The 16,830-nt window shown below is 43.3% G+C and overlaps 1 protein-coding gene across 2 annotated transcripts in view; it reads left to right on the forward strand.

Annotated features, from left to right (window-relative positions):
- LOC308118515 (FERM, ARHGEF and pleckstrin domain-containing protein 1) overlaps positions 1 to 16,830 on the forward strand; it is a gene marked incomplete at its 5' end in the record, with an annotated part of 51,116 nt that overhangs the window by 27,339 nt on the left and 6,947 nt on the right. Inside the window, 16 exons of one of the 2 annotated variants that reach the window (XM_080477963.1) lie at positions 356 to 453; positions 959 to 1,073; positions 2,716 to 2,863; positions 2,966 to 3,061; positions 3,151 to 3,314; positions 3,456 to 3,524; positions 3,624 to 3,699; positions 5,322 to 5,535; positions 10,442 to 10,629; positions 10,857 to 10,946; positions 12,917 to 13,050; positions 15,481 to 15,562; positions 15,653 to 15,890; positions 15,967 to 16,097; positions 16,224 to 16,292; positions 16,705 to 16,794. In XM_080477963.1, the coding sequence (XP_080334089.1) occupies positions 356 to 453; positions 959 to 1,073; positions 2,716 to 2,863; positions 2,966 to 3,061; positions 3,151 to 3,314; positions 3,456 to 3,524; positions 3,624 to 3,699; positions 5,322 to 5,535; positions 10,442 to 10,629; positions 10,857 to 10,946; positions 12,917 to 13,050; positions 15,481 to 15,562; positions 15,653 to 15,890; positions 15,967 to 16,097; positions 16,224 to 16,292; positions 16,705 to 16,794 (2,002 nt within the window). Of the gene's footprint in view, positions 1 to 355; positions 454 to 958; positions 1,074 to 2,715; positions 2,864 to 2,965; positions 3,062 to 3,150; positions 3,315 to 3,455; positions 3,525 to 3,623; positions 3,700 to 5,321; positions 5,536 to 10,441; positions 10,630 to 10,856; positions 10,947 to 12,916; positions 13,051 to 15,480; positions 15,563 to 15,652; positions 15,891 to 15,966; positions 16,293 to 16,704; positions 16,795 to 16,830 lie in introns of both variants that reach the window. The other variant, XM_080477962.1, reaches the window with a different exon arrangement.

The raw sequence follows: 16,830 nt of genomic DNA on the forward strand, positions 1-16,830 counted from the left end.
TTGTTATCACTGCCAATTATATAAATGGCATTATGGTTCATCCAAGGACCTTTTTTATCTTCACTGGTTCGTTGATTTTCAATTTTTAATATTAAGCCTGATTATGACACCCATCACTATACATCACCATATTCTTAATCTTTAATAAATTACATAGCATACTACTGAATTCATAATGTAGCCCTGGACCAGCTGATACTGCTTCAGAAGCAGAATATTAAAAAGTATATGTATTTTATAATAGTGTCAGTAATTCTCTTGGTGACTCAAGTCAAAGTTAACAGATACTGTGATGAAAATCCAGCCACTGCATCGTCCCTGCTGTACATTGTAAAGGATGTTTCTTTGTTTCCAGGTACCTGTTTGCCCTCCAGATCAAACAGGACCTCTCATGTGGACGTCTGACCTGCAACGACAGCAGTGCTGCAATGATGGTCTCCCACATTATCCAGTGTAAGACCCTCATGACTGTTTCCTCATTTAGCTCCAGAGAAAAGAAGCCCTGACAGATCGACATAATGCTTTTTTTTTTTTTTTTTTTATTCTATTTCTCCCACACGGAGCTTATCATCAAACATTGTCATACAGCACACTGCGCACCATTGCAAATTGATTATCTGTGTGTTGCCATGGATACCTTTCAGTTGGATCCTGAGTATAATCTTGCAGAACGGCTTCAGAGCAACAACACATCTCAGTGCCATGCCAACAAAAAATACTGAGCATTTTCATTACTGGACATTTCTGACCCGCAATCTGTCAACCAATACTGATCAAAGCTTCTCATTGCTATCAATAAAGCACCAGATGAGGCAATACATTTTACTATTGCAGGAGCTCCATGGCACTGAGGCTTTGTTGTAGGCTTTTTACTTTTAACTGTTTTCAGTCCCTTCCCTTTTAGTTTGTCTTTGCTTTGTGTAACCAGAAATATTCTTCTTTTTGTCTCATTTTGAAGCTGAGATTGGGGACTTTGAGGAGAGCCAGTGCCGGTCACACCTCCTCAACAACACTTACATCCCAGACCAAATGCCCCTGATTGACAAGATAATGGAGTTTCACTCGAAGAATACGTGAGTTTCTGGATGGGAGTCGGAGAAGGACAAGTCGCTTATTCAACGCCGTTTGAAATTAGACATTGCTTGTATCTAATCATAGTTTCAGGTTAACTCTGTTCGAGAGTTCACTGAAGCTTGTGAACACAAAATGTTATTTCAGACCCCCTGCATGTCCCACTGGGGAGTTTTATCATGCAGGTGACACATTCATAAAAGCAGCCTGGGATTGAATGAGTTCTTTCTCAGAGTGCCTTATGTAGCTTTTTATTTTGCATCGAATTAGAAAAGAAAGTCTTTGTAGGTTTTTATCCTCCTTTATTCAATTGATGCACACAGCTGTGGTCAACGGTTTTAAAACCTGGAGTTTATTGTGTATTCCGATGTGTTATGCCCCAGAATACTGAGGTTGACCTTTTTCAGTCACCGTTTCCTTTACATTAGTATACCGTTTAAGAGCAGTATGCTCCTGGGAGTATATTACCTGAATCCGTCCAGATTGCCTCACACCATCCTCCCTTAAAACTCCCCCATCCATGGATAAGCTCAAACAGGAGCCGAGGCTTTGCCAACACTTGCCTCACCTTTGGGTTACAGTGTGTCCCGGCCGAGGCGGACCACACAGTGGGCGGCTGCCGCAAAACATGAAAGCGGCTCCATCAGATGTGACTGATCTCTTTGACTATATCTTTTTCCACCCGGAGTCCTTCCTAGTTGATAATTGTGACTGCAGTTGTTCTGGCAGGGTGCCAGGTGGAGTCAAATCTCCTATTAAGTGCCACACATACAGGAAACAGGAAGGCTTATCCACTGATAAGAATTAGGAAAGTTAGTCAACATGTGCAGCCCCTCCACACCCTCCTCAACAAAGCTCCAAAAACACAGATAAACAAGAAAAACCTGGAAACGTATCTGAAAGAAAAATGTAAAAACAATCCAGTTTGCAGTTGATTATTCTTGTCTAACGGACCTCAGTCTTTCCTTAACTAGTGAGATGAACAGCAGGATGTTGAAGAGGGATTTAATTTGCTTGGTAATAAATCGGCAAACGAAGAATCATTGCTCCAACGCATTGTTTCTATGTTGCTGGAAAACTTAATCCGACAGGTACAAACTGAGTTTTAAGCCAGTTTTACAACCCCAACTAGAATGAAACGCTTCATTAGTTGGTCTCCTCTTTCAGCAGAAATATGCAGAGTGTTGCCAAGTGAAAAGGTTCCCCGCTATTTTGAGACGTGTCACTGCTATCAATGTCGAAATGAGCTGCTATTTTAAAGTAAATTGTGGGTTTCTGAGAATTGCAAATGATTGCCTCTCGCGTCCCACTTTTAACGGCATTTTACTCAACCACCTGACATTTGTGGAACTGAAGTTGCGCCGTAACAAAAGTTAATTGTACACTTGGTGACGGTCTTTGAAATATGTTTAACAGACTGATGAATATGAAAGGAAAGAATTAAAAACCGACACTGGTGCTCACGGATAGACGTGATGACGTGGCGCACCATCAAGTGTCCTCTTGTGAATGTGATGAGCATATATTCTGTGAAATATTTTAATCTAGCATTTAAAAAAAAAAAAAAAAACTATTACAAAAAAACACAATTTGTATTAAACGTCCTTGAACTTGGTTTTTCCTGTTTTTTGTTGTGTGTTGTAGAGGTCAAACACCAGCAGAATCAGACTATCAGTTACTGGAGGTGGCACGCCGGCTGGAGATGTATGGCATTCGGCTTCACCCTGCCAAGGATCGTGAGGGCACCAGGTTAAGTCTGGCCGTGGCGCACACCGGTGTCCTCGTCTTCCAGGTTAGCCGCTGCGGTTTGGATACAAACCAGACATAAACTGCAGGCTTAGCTCATTGTGGCGATTGTATTATTTTAAGCTTTAAAACGTTTCCATCTCTTCAGGGACACACCAGGATTAACGCCTTCAACTGGTCTAAAGTTCGTAAGCTGAGCTTCAAAAGAAAACGTTTCCTTATCAAACTGAGGCCTGACTTGAATGTAAGTGTTGCTGCAGGGTGATACAATGTGATACCTCAAACCCTGGTACTCAGCAGATGGTGATGGAAGTTTTATTCTCTGTCCCTCAGAGTTCATATCAGGACACTCTGGAGTTTCTGATGGGCAGCAGGGACTGCTGTAAAGTCTTCTGGAAGATCTGTGTTGAATATCACGCCTTCTTCCGTCTCTTCGAGGAGCCTAAACCCAAACCGAAGCCGGTGCTCTTCACACGAGGCTCCTCGTTCAGATTCAGGTGGGGAGGTTTACATCAGAACGCCGCTCTCCGTCTCTCCCGGGGCTGCAGGCACACAGCACTTTCTACCCATCACTCAGCAGTCTGCTACAGCGCTCGTAGATTAGCTCATCATTATCTCTCTTGTACTTATCTCCGCAGCGGTCGCACGCAGAAGCAGGTGATTGATTACGTGAGGGAGTCCGAGTTTAAAAAGATCCCGTTTGAAAGGTAAAGGCTGTGGATGTGTTGAACAAAATTTGGCAGAAGCGAGAGTGGGTTTTTTTGTCAGAGCGTGTTTATACTGACCTTCCACATCCTGTGTGCCAGGAAACACAGTCGGGTGCAGCACAACAGTCACCTGTCGCCGCTGTCTTCTCCTCGCCACCACGAAGTGCCAACGGAGGTGAGTGCTTAGGACACACGTCATGCCACTGTTTAAGGTTTTACTGTTGGGTGTGTACACGGATTAACTCGTATTCTGTCACAACATGTTGAGGAAGCAGTGCAATCAAATCTGGTTATTTGAATTGATGAGCAACTGTGGTACAGATGATACAAGTAGTCTTAAGGTTGGCGGTTCACTCCCTGACCATGGCGGGGCTCTACACCCAACATTACTCCTGATGGAGAGCCAGCTCCTTGCATCATAGCACTGTCGCCATTGGTTTGGTAGTAAGCAAAGTCAAATAACTTTATTCATCCCCTAGGGGTAATTCAAAAGCACATTGAGCAAAAAGACAACTACTTAATGAGCCGACTGGTCAACCACACAAGCAGCGACCCAAACCAACTAAGGTGTTTGTGGATGGTTTCATTTGACTAACACTGTGAGGTGCTCATGAATCAGTTAAAATTAACTAGAGAAATGTACAATTATACAAAATATATATATGAACTCTTTCAGAGTTTATTTAAAATGTGTAATGTCAATCTGCATATGTACATATGCATATGAGTATACATGTTGAATTGAACATATTTGACAAATGTACATGTTTAATTGCAAATGTCATTTTTTGCGTGTTTGTAGCATTAAATAGTAAAGTAATAGTTCAGAATTTGTGTCACCCCTTACTACGATCAGTTGGATGGAGAAGAAACCAATGGAAAACTTTAACCATTACTTTGACAGCTGTCGGCCTGTGACTGCTACCCCAGCGTGGGAGCGGTGGGTAAAGATATGAAGCTGAGTGGCTACAGAAAACTTTCAGAAGTTATGGCGTTGCACAAACTGAGTAGTTCTGGAGAGCTTTGCTTGGTTAAAAACTTCCTCCAGAAGTTAAATACTGTAATCGCTGGTATAATGTGCTGTCGTCAAGCCTACGCAGTTCATCAGCAACTGTCACGAACCAAGGATAAAGTGTAAACAAGCAACAGTATCCTGCCTCCTAAAACACAAAACTAGATTTCACTGAACTGAGATAAGGCCGTTTTCCCTTTTGTTGGTCACATCTGGGATATCCGAGTCCATAAAAAAACGATATCTGTAACACCATTATGTTGTGTACACAAATGATCAACTTACAGATATTTTGAGGAAAGTATACACTCCACAGCCCCTTTGCCTGATAGACTGGTCACATCCTGACAGTGTTCACTGCAGGAGACTACCTGGACCTGCTGATGCATACAAATGAACTCACATTACACCACAAGTTTAAGCCCTTTTCACCTTCACTCGAAGCACACTGGTGTCCTCGTGTAACTGCTTACAGCTCTGATTTACACTAATGTATATACGGGTGTCTATTAGAGATCCTTATACATTATCATCACTAACTGTTAATTAGCAAAGCTGTCAGCGGTAATGTGACTTGTACAGTCTGTGTGTGTATTTGCTCTACATTCACTAATGACTCACACCAGCTCATCAAAACAGAGCCACAGGGTACCCTAAAGTTGGTCAGAAACTCCACAGGCCGTCACTGCATTAATAAAAACTTAATTCAAATCCAAACTCGGTTATTATTTATTGATGAGCCACATGTCCGCCTCAACGCTGTGCTTCCTGTCTCCCGCTGTCAGAGTGGTGTTTACGGGGACATCGTCGACTCTCCCCCTCGCCAACACTGGAAGGAGGAGGTGCTGGTGAGCGCAGACGACCCCTCAACCTCGCGGATGACGAGGATGAGCCCTTCCTACCAGAGGAATGGCCACGAAGAGCGGACGGGGTCCGTGTCCAGGGCAGGGGAGACGAGGGGCTCGCCACAACAGATCCAGCTCGAACATCTGAGTACAGGTCTAACATCTCAAGCAGCAAACTGCAGCAGCCCATCCATTCCCTACGTTGACTACAGTAATGTGAACAGTGTGTACAGAGTCGACAGGGAGCAGGGTAGCAGGGAAAATCACATCTACACGGAGCAGGTCACGCAGCGCAGGGGGTCTGGCAGTGGAGGGCTAAATGGGGATTTGCAGGCCCAACATGATTACTTTCTGAGTCAGATGAGGTACAGGGAGCCCCAATCTGCTTCTCGATCATCACTCGGCATGAGCCACGAGTTTAACTCGTCTACCAGGCAGTTCTGTCAGAGGGTTGAGCAAAGTTCTGTGTATAACCCCACGGGGGACGTCGGCATCCATCCCAGAGAGAGGCAGAGCAGCAGCAGTCCTCTCACAGTTCCACTAATGTTGGGTTCGACGGGTGCGGTCACTACTCCTACTCGTGACGCTCCCCATCCAACACCCTCCCTCAGTCACGCCGAGCAGAACGGTTACACCCCCCCTCAGTTCTCGGACGGTCGATGTTCCCCCGCCCTGAGTCAGTCTCCTCGCTTACAGAAGCTTCACAAAGCCCGACACCACACCGACGCAGACCCACACCAGGGGCCGTCCTCATCAGGCCAAGGACCCCACCCCGTCCTGTCCCGCGATGAACGCATGGCCGCTCTGGAGCGCCGCATGATGGCCAACGGCCTCTCTGCACCGGGCAGGTCCCGGAGTGGCCTGGGCCAGAAACGATTAGGAGCACCCGGTGTGAGGCAAATGGGGGCGATTCCAGTGAATGACTGCCCTACAACCAGCGGCTCGGAGTCCAGTGAGTCTGAGGTGGAGGCCAACAGGGCCAATAACAACAACCCGGTGACGTGCAGTAATCCAGTTGAGGCTGGTTCGAATTCCCCCCTCCCAAGAAACAAGTTTTCCTTTGGCAGCCTGCAGCTGGACGAGGAGGCCGATGAGGACGCCTCTCATGCCTTCAGTGATGATGATGGTGGACAGATCTTTAGTTGTTAGCGTACAGAGACCGTCAAACGTCTCCTCGATAGAACTGGAAGGGGTTGGTTTAGGTGCAGGTCCTGTGATGGACGCGACGTCCAATGCGCGACGACTTATTTCCACCAGGAGATTACTTAAGTCTTCTCGTCACTTTTTTTTTTTTTTCTAAACCACTCTGATTCACAGGACGTTGTACTAGAAGCACTTTTATCCACACAACAATTTCTCATTCCTCGTTAGGAGCGACTTAGTGATTTCCCTCTTTACAGCAAAATCTCTGCAGACGCGCACACGTGCCTTGATACTCATCCAAACTGAACCGATATGGAATAACTTACAAAGAGCATTACCCTGTTGTAGGCATCCTTCTTGAGGCTGTATTTTACTGAGTTACTACATACAGATGCCTTATGACTTCCTTCTGAAATGCACACGTCACTCAAACTTGCAAATTTCACGGGATGAGGTTGGTCAACAGTTTTACACGGAATATTCTTTGTGCTTGTTGTTTATCTCATCCAGAGTCTTTAAAAGACTCGATGATATATGATTATGGCAGTAATTACTAATTATCTTAAGATTTGTTGTCGGTAATCTTTGCTGTTGATGTAGCATCTGGTGTGTGACGGTTGTGAGAAGTTCAATCTGAAGCTTTTGATGTTGGATTTCAAAATGGTCCATATGTTTGAAATAGGAAATTTAGCATTTGATCAGTGTAGTTTTCTTCTCTTTCTACCCTTTAATGACATGAAGCCCACTGATTGATTTACTGATGGTGTTTCATTCACAAAGGTAAAGGCCAGAAATGCCAGACAGTATTTCATCAGTATGATGTAGTTGCATTGGAAGGACCAGCAGAGTCCTGCTCAGATTGGGCTGTAGGTAAACCTGAGTGTCAGTGATAGTTTACTCACTAAACATGACTGTAATTTGCATTTGGAAAAAAAACCATCCTCGAAACGAAGGTGTTTTTTGGCACAGTCTTCCTAAAGGAAATGGCACTACACTTTTATTTTTCACTCTCCTCCGATTCTTTTTGCACGCCTATCTCCATGTTTGTTTTATCCGTTTCAAACAATATGATCTGTATATGCCTGTTTTTCTTTTCTGTCCTGAGGAAGCATGTTTCTGTCTTTCATTATGTGTGTGTCCCCCCCCCATCTCTAACTGCATGTAAACCCTTTCTGTCACTCGGGACGCCACCTTTCTCTGGGTTCCCATTTCCTGCAATCATCCAGCGAACTTCTAATCAGGTCAAGGCTGACAGGGGTTTTGGGAATATGCTGGAAAATAGCATCAGGTTTTGGCGTTTGTGCATTCCCAGAGATTGGAGATTTTATTTGGATGTATTTTGCATGAATTGAAATCTGCACAATGAGATTTAAATGCAAATACTGTATAGAGGAAGTCACTGGATAATTGCAGTTAAATCAGGTAAATCCAACAAAAGGTTCTCTAAGCCAATTTCAACAAGGCTGTCACATTATGGAAAACCAACAGAACACAGACAACATGAAATGTCGAGTGTTGAAGAAGAAGATGGTAGCAACACACCCTAAAAAAGTTGGTAGTGCAGCAAGTGACCAATTTAGTGTTATTAAACAACAAATACTTGTGAAATATTTGTTAGCAATGAAGTTAATTGATTGGGTTTAAAAAAAAAAAAGAATTTAAGTTATAGAGAAGTGAGAGAAGTAGAGCCTTTGATAAGTGAAAATGGGCTGAGGTAAAAACATTTCTCCACCATGTTCACCAACACCCACAAAAAAAAAAAAAAGAAAAATCCAACAATCCCACATGAGCAAATGATTCGGAAAATCTGAATCAGCTTCCGATTACAAGCTTGCTGCCCGGACCTCTGAGCCGCCACGTGAAACCACAGTTTTTATTTCCCTGCAGTCAAATTTAGTGTTGCAGTATAGTGGTGAACATACTGCATCCTGTTTTCATTTACTTTTCACATGTTGTCCCAGCCTTTTTTTGAAATGTGGCTTGTATTCTTTTCTGTCAATCAATACAACAGTAATGACTCAGGTCGCTTGTGTGTGTGTGTGTGTGTGTGTGTGTGTGTGTGTGTGTGTGTGTGTGTGTGTGTGTGTGTGTGTGTGTGTGTGTGTGTGTGTGTGTGTGTGTGTGTGTGTGTGTGTGTGTGTGTGTGTGTGTGTGTGTGTGTGTGTGTGTGTGTGTGTGCTTTCAAACTTGTGTTTTCCATGCATGACTGTCGTTTGCATGTACTCTGCTGTATGTACTGTAATACACTGGTCGTGCTCTCATTCAATTTACTGTACTTTCACTTTTATGTATATACATAAACATAATATGTGAAAGCGGAGTGAAAGGCTTGGAAATCATTTAAACACATTTAAAGACGCTTGTAGTGTATAACTATGAGTCTTTTTATTGGTGTTTTTTTTTTTTACAAGTCACTGTGTGAATAAGTAAACTGAATGTACAACGTGTTTGTGATAATTCACACATGTATAGTTCCTCTTCTTGGAATCCGTCATTTATGGCTATTTAAAAGAAAATAAGAATCTGTTCATTGGGAATTATATATAAAGAGCTATTTTCATTTTCATGCATGAATTCACTTTTCTTTTTCTGCACTGTCCTTCTGTGACTTGCTTTCTTTCACTCACTGGGCTCCGGCCTCTCCATGCTGCTTTTCTCACACTTTATTTCCTTTTAATGATGTAAATAAAGTCAATAAAGATAGAAACATTTTGGGAGCAGTTCTTCTGGAGTCTGGTACTCATTAGATTTTCTCTTTTGTCAGTAGTCTTTCCTCTTGTTTATAGCGTTTTCAGCACTCCCGTCTGTGTGCTTCCCGTCGCTGTGGTCCACTGTCTGATTCACCCCCACCGCAGTGTCCAGACTGTTGTCCTGGTGTGTTTAGCCAAGTGCCACCATGAGTCGCGCTGTTGCTCTGTGCCAGCACACCGGAGGATGGCGGAGCGAGGAAGGATGTGCATGTTGCATCTAAGACATCGTAGCTAAGCTGAGCGAGCGCTGTCGGGTACAGATGACGCTCAGTAAGCCGTCTTCGTCTTGATCATTCTGCGGTATGTGTCTCAGCTTGTGTGTTGATTGACGTGGTTCACTGTCTGGACTGGGGAGTGAGTCACGGCTGACGTGTTTAACCCCCAGCTGTACAGGGTGGCAGAGAAAGGCTCTGGTTGCAGGTCACGTGGTGAGAATTTTGATTCGTTTGACTGTGAATCAAATGCTGAGAAGTTAATTTACTGTCCAAAGGCGACCACAATGTGTTTGGCTTGTCTGTTACTGTGGTCATCAATATGTTCATCATTAACTACATTATTGGTTTAGTTTTCCATTTATTGCTTGAATTTTTTTATTTTTTACTTGATTCAAAGTTTCTCATGTTGCACTACAGGTAAATCTCAACATCTCTAAAGTACAATGGAAAAGGCCATTTTGTCCAACTTTGGGTATAAACTGTGAAATTTCCACATTTTAAATTTATTACACATTAACTGATTGATTCTAAGCCTTCTCTTATTGAGAACCCATAATTACCAGAATTAGAATTTTGTAAAATGCTTTAAATGTTTTGGTTGACTTGTGATTGTGGAAATAACTGACAATTCATTTTAATAACTTTTGAGCCGCACTTGTATTTTGCACCATCAAAAAGCTTGAAATTGATAGAAAGTAATGGATACAGAGAAAGACAGGGGGCATATTTGACAAGTTATAATCCATAATCTCAGATTTTGCCTTTAAAGCAGACGTAATTTAATGAGCCCTATTGGTTCCGATTATTATTCCACTCTGGAACTGACTCATTGCACCATTGCATCTGTGTTTTTTGACAGATCTTTGACCCCATATAAATTCAAATAGTATGTCTGACATGTTGTTTTCACGCTTCTCTAAATCACACAAACTGACATTTCCTCTCCGTGCAGCCGCGGTGTCCAGCAGCCCCCGGCACTCCTCCTCCCCCGGCCACCCTCACGGGATGGTGAACGGTCAGAAGTCTTTGGACCTGTGTGGTCACAGCCCCGACGGCCGGCAGCCGTCTCCCCTCACCAGCCCGCTGCTCAACGATGCCTGCAGCGTTCGCACCGACGACGAAGACGAGGTCCGGAGGAAGGTTTGTAAACATTCCCATCAAGAAGTTCCTTTGTTGTATCACATCTTAAGATTCCTGCGTCAAAGCCGGTGTAATTCTTTTTCAAAATAGCGCTGGACCGAGAATACTTATCCTCCATAACGGTCCGCTGGGACTTAAGTGTTTTCTGGTGAATTTCCTAGAGACCTGGCGTAGACGCAAACGGACTTTCCTCCTACCAGTATCACAAAGTCGTCTTTCCTTTGCAGAGGTTTCCTACAGATCGAGCCTACTTCATCGCCAAGGAGCTGCTGACCACCGAGCGAACGTATGTGAAGGACCTGGAGGTGGTGACGGTGGTAAGAGAGACAGTCGCTCACCGACACGCTGCTCTGTTTGTTTGTTTTCCCTTTGCGACCGTCCTCTGGGGAGAAAACATTGATTATTCCGGTTAGCTGCTCCACCGCGGAGCGCCCGCCAAAACACAGCGTTGGGCAATGACACTGGAATATTTCTGGCAGCAGCGATTTCATTTTTTATTCATCCCCCAACACTCGTGCTCTGAAATACATTTATCTTCCTCGTTCAAGGCCGTGAATACTAAACTGTGTTTGTTTGAAGAGATCGGGCAGAGTTTGTGTCTTCCCCTGAAGACGCAACTCTCCGTTTCTGTCCCGTACTTGAGATTTCATTGGCCCGGTACAAACATATGGGCGCTATTTAATGTGGGAGCATATCAAGGTAAAACGCAGCAGAGAACAGGATATTAAATTTACTGTACTTCCCCTTCGACTGTAAACAAGCAGACTGGTCTTATGAGGCTGCGCCGAAGCAGCGTTTCGTTCGGCACGTGCAGAAAGTGCATTGCATCTTTTTAGTATTTGCTTTTAAAAGTTTTTTTTTTTTTTTTTTTACCTCCTGAAATTTTTAGCGGCTCTCACACGTCTCATAAATATTTGGGTTGGCTTGTGTCCTGAATCTTCCTTCAGCTCCGTGTGTGCGTGTGAGTGAGTGCTTTTTTCTCGTATGCCGGTCGGTGCTGTTGAGGGTGAAGTCATCTGAACAACAGCTGGTGTGTTTCATCTCGGGGCCATCGAGAAACACTCATTCTTCCTAAAGCCCATTTCCCTTTCCAATCACGTCAGCTGAACCAAGCAGTTTTTCTCTCCGTCGCGCACGGAGACGCAACCTGCGTCGCTCCGCTGCGACCTGACCTCATGGAACGATGGCAGTTGGAAAGACTGACTGTGTACGTTTCTATTTGTCCTCAACCAATTAAGGGGATCCAAGAGACGTCACAGTCGTGACGCACAACAAGCAGAAACACAGACGAAGAGATTCGGGAAGCTTTTTGGGAAAATCTGCCTCGACGTGATGTGATCTTGAAACAGGACTGCTCGTGTTTGTGAATCAATTTAGCAGCAATAGAGTTCAGTTTTTAAGGTTTTTCATACATATTGATTAATATATTAATACTTTATGTTATAAACTCAATCTTCAGAACGTTTCTCTTTTGAAAACTGGAATTAACAGAGTTGAGTTGAAATAGGCCTCTTTCTGCTTGTAAGGTCCAGAATCACCATTTTTTTTAAAATTCTAAACCAACACCTGTTTGCTTTGCACCAAGTGGGAAATTTTATTTGCGCTCCAGAAATCTTGTGTTTTCAGCATAGAAGATGTAATGTTCAATCTCTACCTAATCAGCAATAAGAGACATTTTTTGACAGCCAGACTCAATGACGGTCTTACATTTTATTCAGTCTGTATTACTGTTTTACCAGTATTACTGATTTGTGTTTTAATGAAATATTTTCGTATCCTGTTTGTACTTGTTGATCTTATTCCAACCTTTACAACAACCTCTATCTTCATATTCACATAAATAGAAGTGATAAATAATATATAATATTGTGGATATATAGGTGCATGTCCCAAAAATGTAATAATCATTGAGTTATATATAAAATGGGAAGTTTAAAGCAATTTTATTTCTTAGAATTATGACCCTTGGTTATGAAATGCAAAAAAACGCATGATCCCTTAAACATTTCTAATATTTTGAGATGCTGTGTTGATAATGTGTAAGCTAAAAAGAAATTGAAGAATCAAAGTTTTGCAATATTTATTTTTTGGTGTAATAAATCTAATGTACTTGAAAGTTTCATTGATTGAATCACCATCTTTCAATATTTTTGGAGCTGCACCTGTAATCTGGACTGACTCTGATAATCCTTGTTTTTAATTGTTAAAAATGTGAGTATGATGCACCTTGTCTGAGCTGTAAAGTGGAAATTTGATCCAAATCTCTTGACCGTCTCTGTGGTTTCAGTCTTTCCAGAGTGCTGTAGGAGAAGATGAGGCGACTCCAGACTCGCTGAAAAACACCATCCTCTCCACCTTTGAGCCTCTGCACAAGTTCCACACAGGCTTTCTCAGGGAGGTGGAGCAGAGGCTGGCTCTGTGGTGAGACTCATTTCACTTCCAGACATGTATTTCCCTGCAGGCTGCGACGTCGACAGCCCCTCTCAATGTGCTGGATGGGCTTTGGTTCAATTTATCCCAACTTCTGCCCCACCTTTTTGTATTTTTAAATGAGATTTAATGTCATGTAGCCTGAGAGGGCGACCCGGTCCTATTAGATGACCTGAGGAGCCACCGTTTCCATGGCAACAGTCATGCTGCACCATAGCCGGCCTTTCTCTTGCCTGTGGGTTTTTTCTGTCTGATCTCCTTAATGATGTCTTGCTTTATCCAGCACATACTGAATCTCTCTCTCAAACACTCACACGCTCATACAGCGATGCATAAAATCCGTCAAGCTGTTAAAATTTACCATCATTAAGTGCACGCAGTTATTTTTATTTCAAAGTGTACAGTCACACTCGTTAGAAGCTCCAAATTGAAGCAGGAACTTATTCTACTCAGCTCTGCTGATAAAACCCACATTCAAATATGTATGCAAATTATTCAACACTGCGCGTCTCTCTTTTATGCCTTTGCATACACAAATATTGGTAATATGTGTCTTTCTACTAATAAGTACGGCTCAAAACCAGTCTGTCATTGCTGAGCTGAGATTCGTTTTACAGACTGAGGTGTTTTGCTCTGAAGCTGCTGTCAAAAGATTGCACCACATCAATAAATATCTGGAATATGTACAGTAATGGCAGCAGCTCATTGCGCCTGCAGCATGAACGGAGACTCATGCTCAAGGGAGACACCTGCTGGTCAACCTGAGTCCTCAAAGTTTGACAATCACGTCTCAACTTCATTGGAATCTTCTGTTGTATGCAGCAAAACTCATCTAAATGATCAATGACCTTTAGGTGCTTTTGTGTAGCTTGATGGATTACTACAGCATTGCCGATGATAACAAAGACGGCTGTTTATGCAGCTCAGGAGGAAACGGGGAATATTAAGTGCTTTCAAGAGCAACAGAAAAAGTGCACAACAGAAGGTGTGCATGTATACGTTTAAATGAAACCACAGTATCCACAGAAAATATGTTTAAAATAAAGTCAGCTGCAGTTTGAACCAGAGCAATAAAGAGATTTTTGACGTCTGCTAAAAGTTGACCTGGACTTAGATGAAAAAAAAATGTTTACTCACTCTGACACAAATAAAGAAATCCAAAAATGGCAGGCATATAGAATTTGCAGTGTTTTCTAAAATTCACAGCCGGAACAGAAATGTTATTTTCTTGATCATGATTTTGTAATCTCAACGCTCAGAAAGGACATTGACACCTAAAAAAAACAAAAAACAATGTACTACATGTACTTCTCATCCAAGTGCAACTTACGTCAGATTCTGAAGTTCATTAAGCTTCCCGATCACCTCCAAATTTTAATGGAGACTTCCATGGCCTAATGTCTATCGGTGGTGTAAAATTGGCGAAGATCCGTCACGTACTTTTGCTGTAATCCTTTAAGCATATAAAGTGAAATCCTAATCCAGAATCCGAATCACCTCTAATATTTAAAGGGGTTTTTCGCTGGTGAGTAACTGGGACTGATTATCTAAGAAAACAAAACTGAAATGGGCAGCCAAGGTTAAACAGTTTGGAGACGTTGAGATGGTTGGGTCCTGTGCAGAGGACAGATGGTGGATATATCGGACTAAAGATGTCGCGAGAGAGGAAGAGGAGATTAATGACACAGAGGAGGGAGTCGATAGGGCGAAATAGAGGCAGATGATGTTGTGACTCCCGATTTCTGCCTGAGCCTGATTGTTCCTGGAGACTTTGTCCCCGTGGCTGTGGCAGTCTGGCCTCAGGCTCCTTTCTGCTGCCGAGAAATCTCACAGTCACAGACGTGAAGCAAACCGCCTTGTTGGTGACGGCAGACGAGGGCTTTTCTTCAGAATCATGCTGAACTGGCAAAACAAATCTCTTTTTACCGGCTCTTACAACGTGCATGTTAAAACTTTCGCTCATATAGCAGGAATTTGTTTTGCTTTTTGGTCCCTTATAACTTTATAAACTAATTATCTTCTGGCGTGAGGTGTTTTTGTGTTTATTTTCTCATTCCTTGCATTATGTTTTGTTGCCTGTTTTTCAGCCCTTTACTTTTTTACCTTGTTTTCATTCCACACGTCTTGACTTAGAAGTCCCACAAGCAGTAGAATCCACTGATTGTCTTTGTTAGCGCTCTCGCCTCACAGCAAGAAAAGTCCCAGCTCCAGTCTGGGATTGACACCTTCCTGTGCAGAGTTATTATGTTCTTCCTGAGCATGCAGGGAGTCTCTTTAATCACCAGCTTGTCTTTACTCTTTAGGTAATGTTTTGTTGTCTTAAGTGATTTTACCCAGAAGAATCTCAACTTTGCAAGAACTAAAAGTTGGACTTTCAATCGTTTGTTCGTCTTTAAACGTGTCGATGTCTCTGCGTTTTAGGGAAGGACGTTCAAATGCACACATCAAAGGAGATTACCAGCGCATTGGAGATGTGATGCTGAAGAACCTTCAAGGTTTGAAGGTGAAGTGTGACATTGTGTCACTTCGTTTACACACTTTTCAGTTTAGAATCACACGCTCTTCCTTACACATAACATCTCTCTGTCTGCAGCCCCTTACAACCAATCTGAGCAGGCAGTCTGAAGTTCTGCTGGAGCTGGAGAAGGCCTGCAGGGCGTCCCGCAGGCTGGAGGGTCTGTGCAGGGAGTTTGAGCTGCAAAAGGTCTGCTACGTCCCGCTGAACGTCTTCATCCTGCGTCCTCTGCACCGCCTCATTCACTACAAGCAGATCCTGGAGCGCCTGTGCAAACACTACCCAGCTACTCACGTGGACTTCAGGGACAGCAGAGGTGCAACACCAACGTTAAACAGAGGCGCGTTTCAGTTTTTCCAGAGTTGAATGTTGATCTCTTGCCTGTCGCGTAGCTGCTCTGGCGGACGTGTCCGAGGTGGTGGAGCAGCTCCAGGGAGGACTAATCAAGACGGAGAACTTCCAGAAGCTGCTGGAGCTGAGGAAGGATCTGATTGCCGTTGACAATCTTGTTGTTCCTGGGAGGGTGAGTTTACAAAATGGTCAAGAAGTAAATTGTAGATCTATTGTTTCAGTGTTTGAGAACACAAGAGGCTCCGGTGCATTACAGTGTTTAATAACTGAAACATGCTTCTTCTTCTTTTCTACTCAGGAGTTCATCAGGTTAGGCTGCCTGAGCAAACTGTCTGGGAAAGGCCTGCAGCAAAGAATGTTTTTCCTGGTAACTCCGTCACTCCACATCGCTAATCTAGTTAATCGGTGATCTCAGCAGAAAAAACAATCCCGCTTCCATCCTTTCCAGAGACGCATTACTCAGATTGTGTTGACAGATGCAGAACAGATACAAAAATTCTTGCAGGGAGAAAAACAAAATCTGAAATGCAAACTGTTATGATGAGGTGTTTAATACATGTGTTCAGTTGCATATGAATTGTCAACTTAGAAATAATCTGTTTTAGTGTTACGACAGGTTGTTTGTGCCTGCAGAGGCTGATTTATTGAATCATATACATTTGGATTCAGTGGTTTAAACAAAGAACAGACTGGATGGCATTCGCCTTGAAGGTTCATTTACGCGTTTCATCTTCTCTGTCCCCCCCCCCCCCCCCCCCCGGCTGCCTCTCCGGCGACAGTTTAATGACGTCATCTTGTACACAAGTCGAGGGATGATGGCGACCAATCAGTTCAAAATGCACGGGCAGCTGCAGCTCCATGGCATGACAGTAGGTGCTCCGTCTGCACGCTGCACGCACGGCGTT

Source organism: Lipophrys pholis (assembly GCF_963383615.2).
Source record: "Lipophrys pholis genome assembly, chromosome: 13".
NCBI lineage: Eukaryota > Metazoa > Chordata > Actinopteri > Blenniiformes > Blenniidae > Lipophrys > Lipophrys pholis.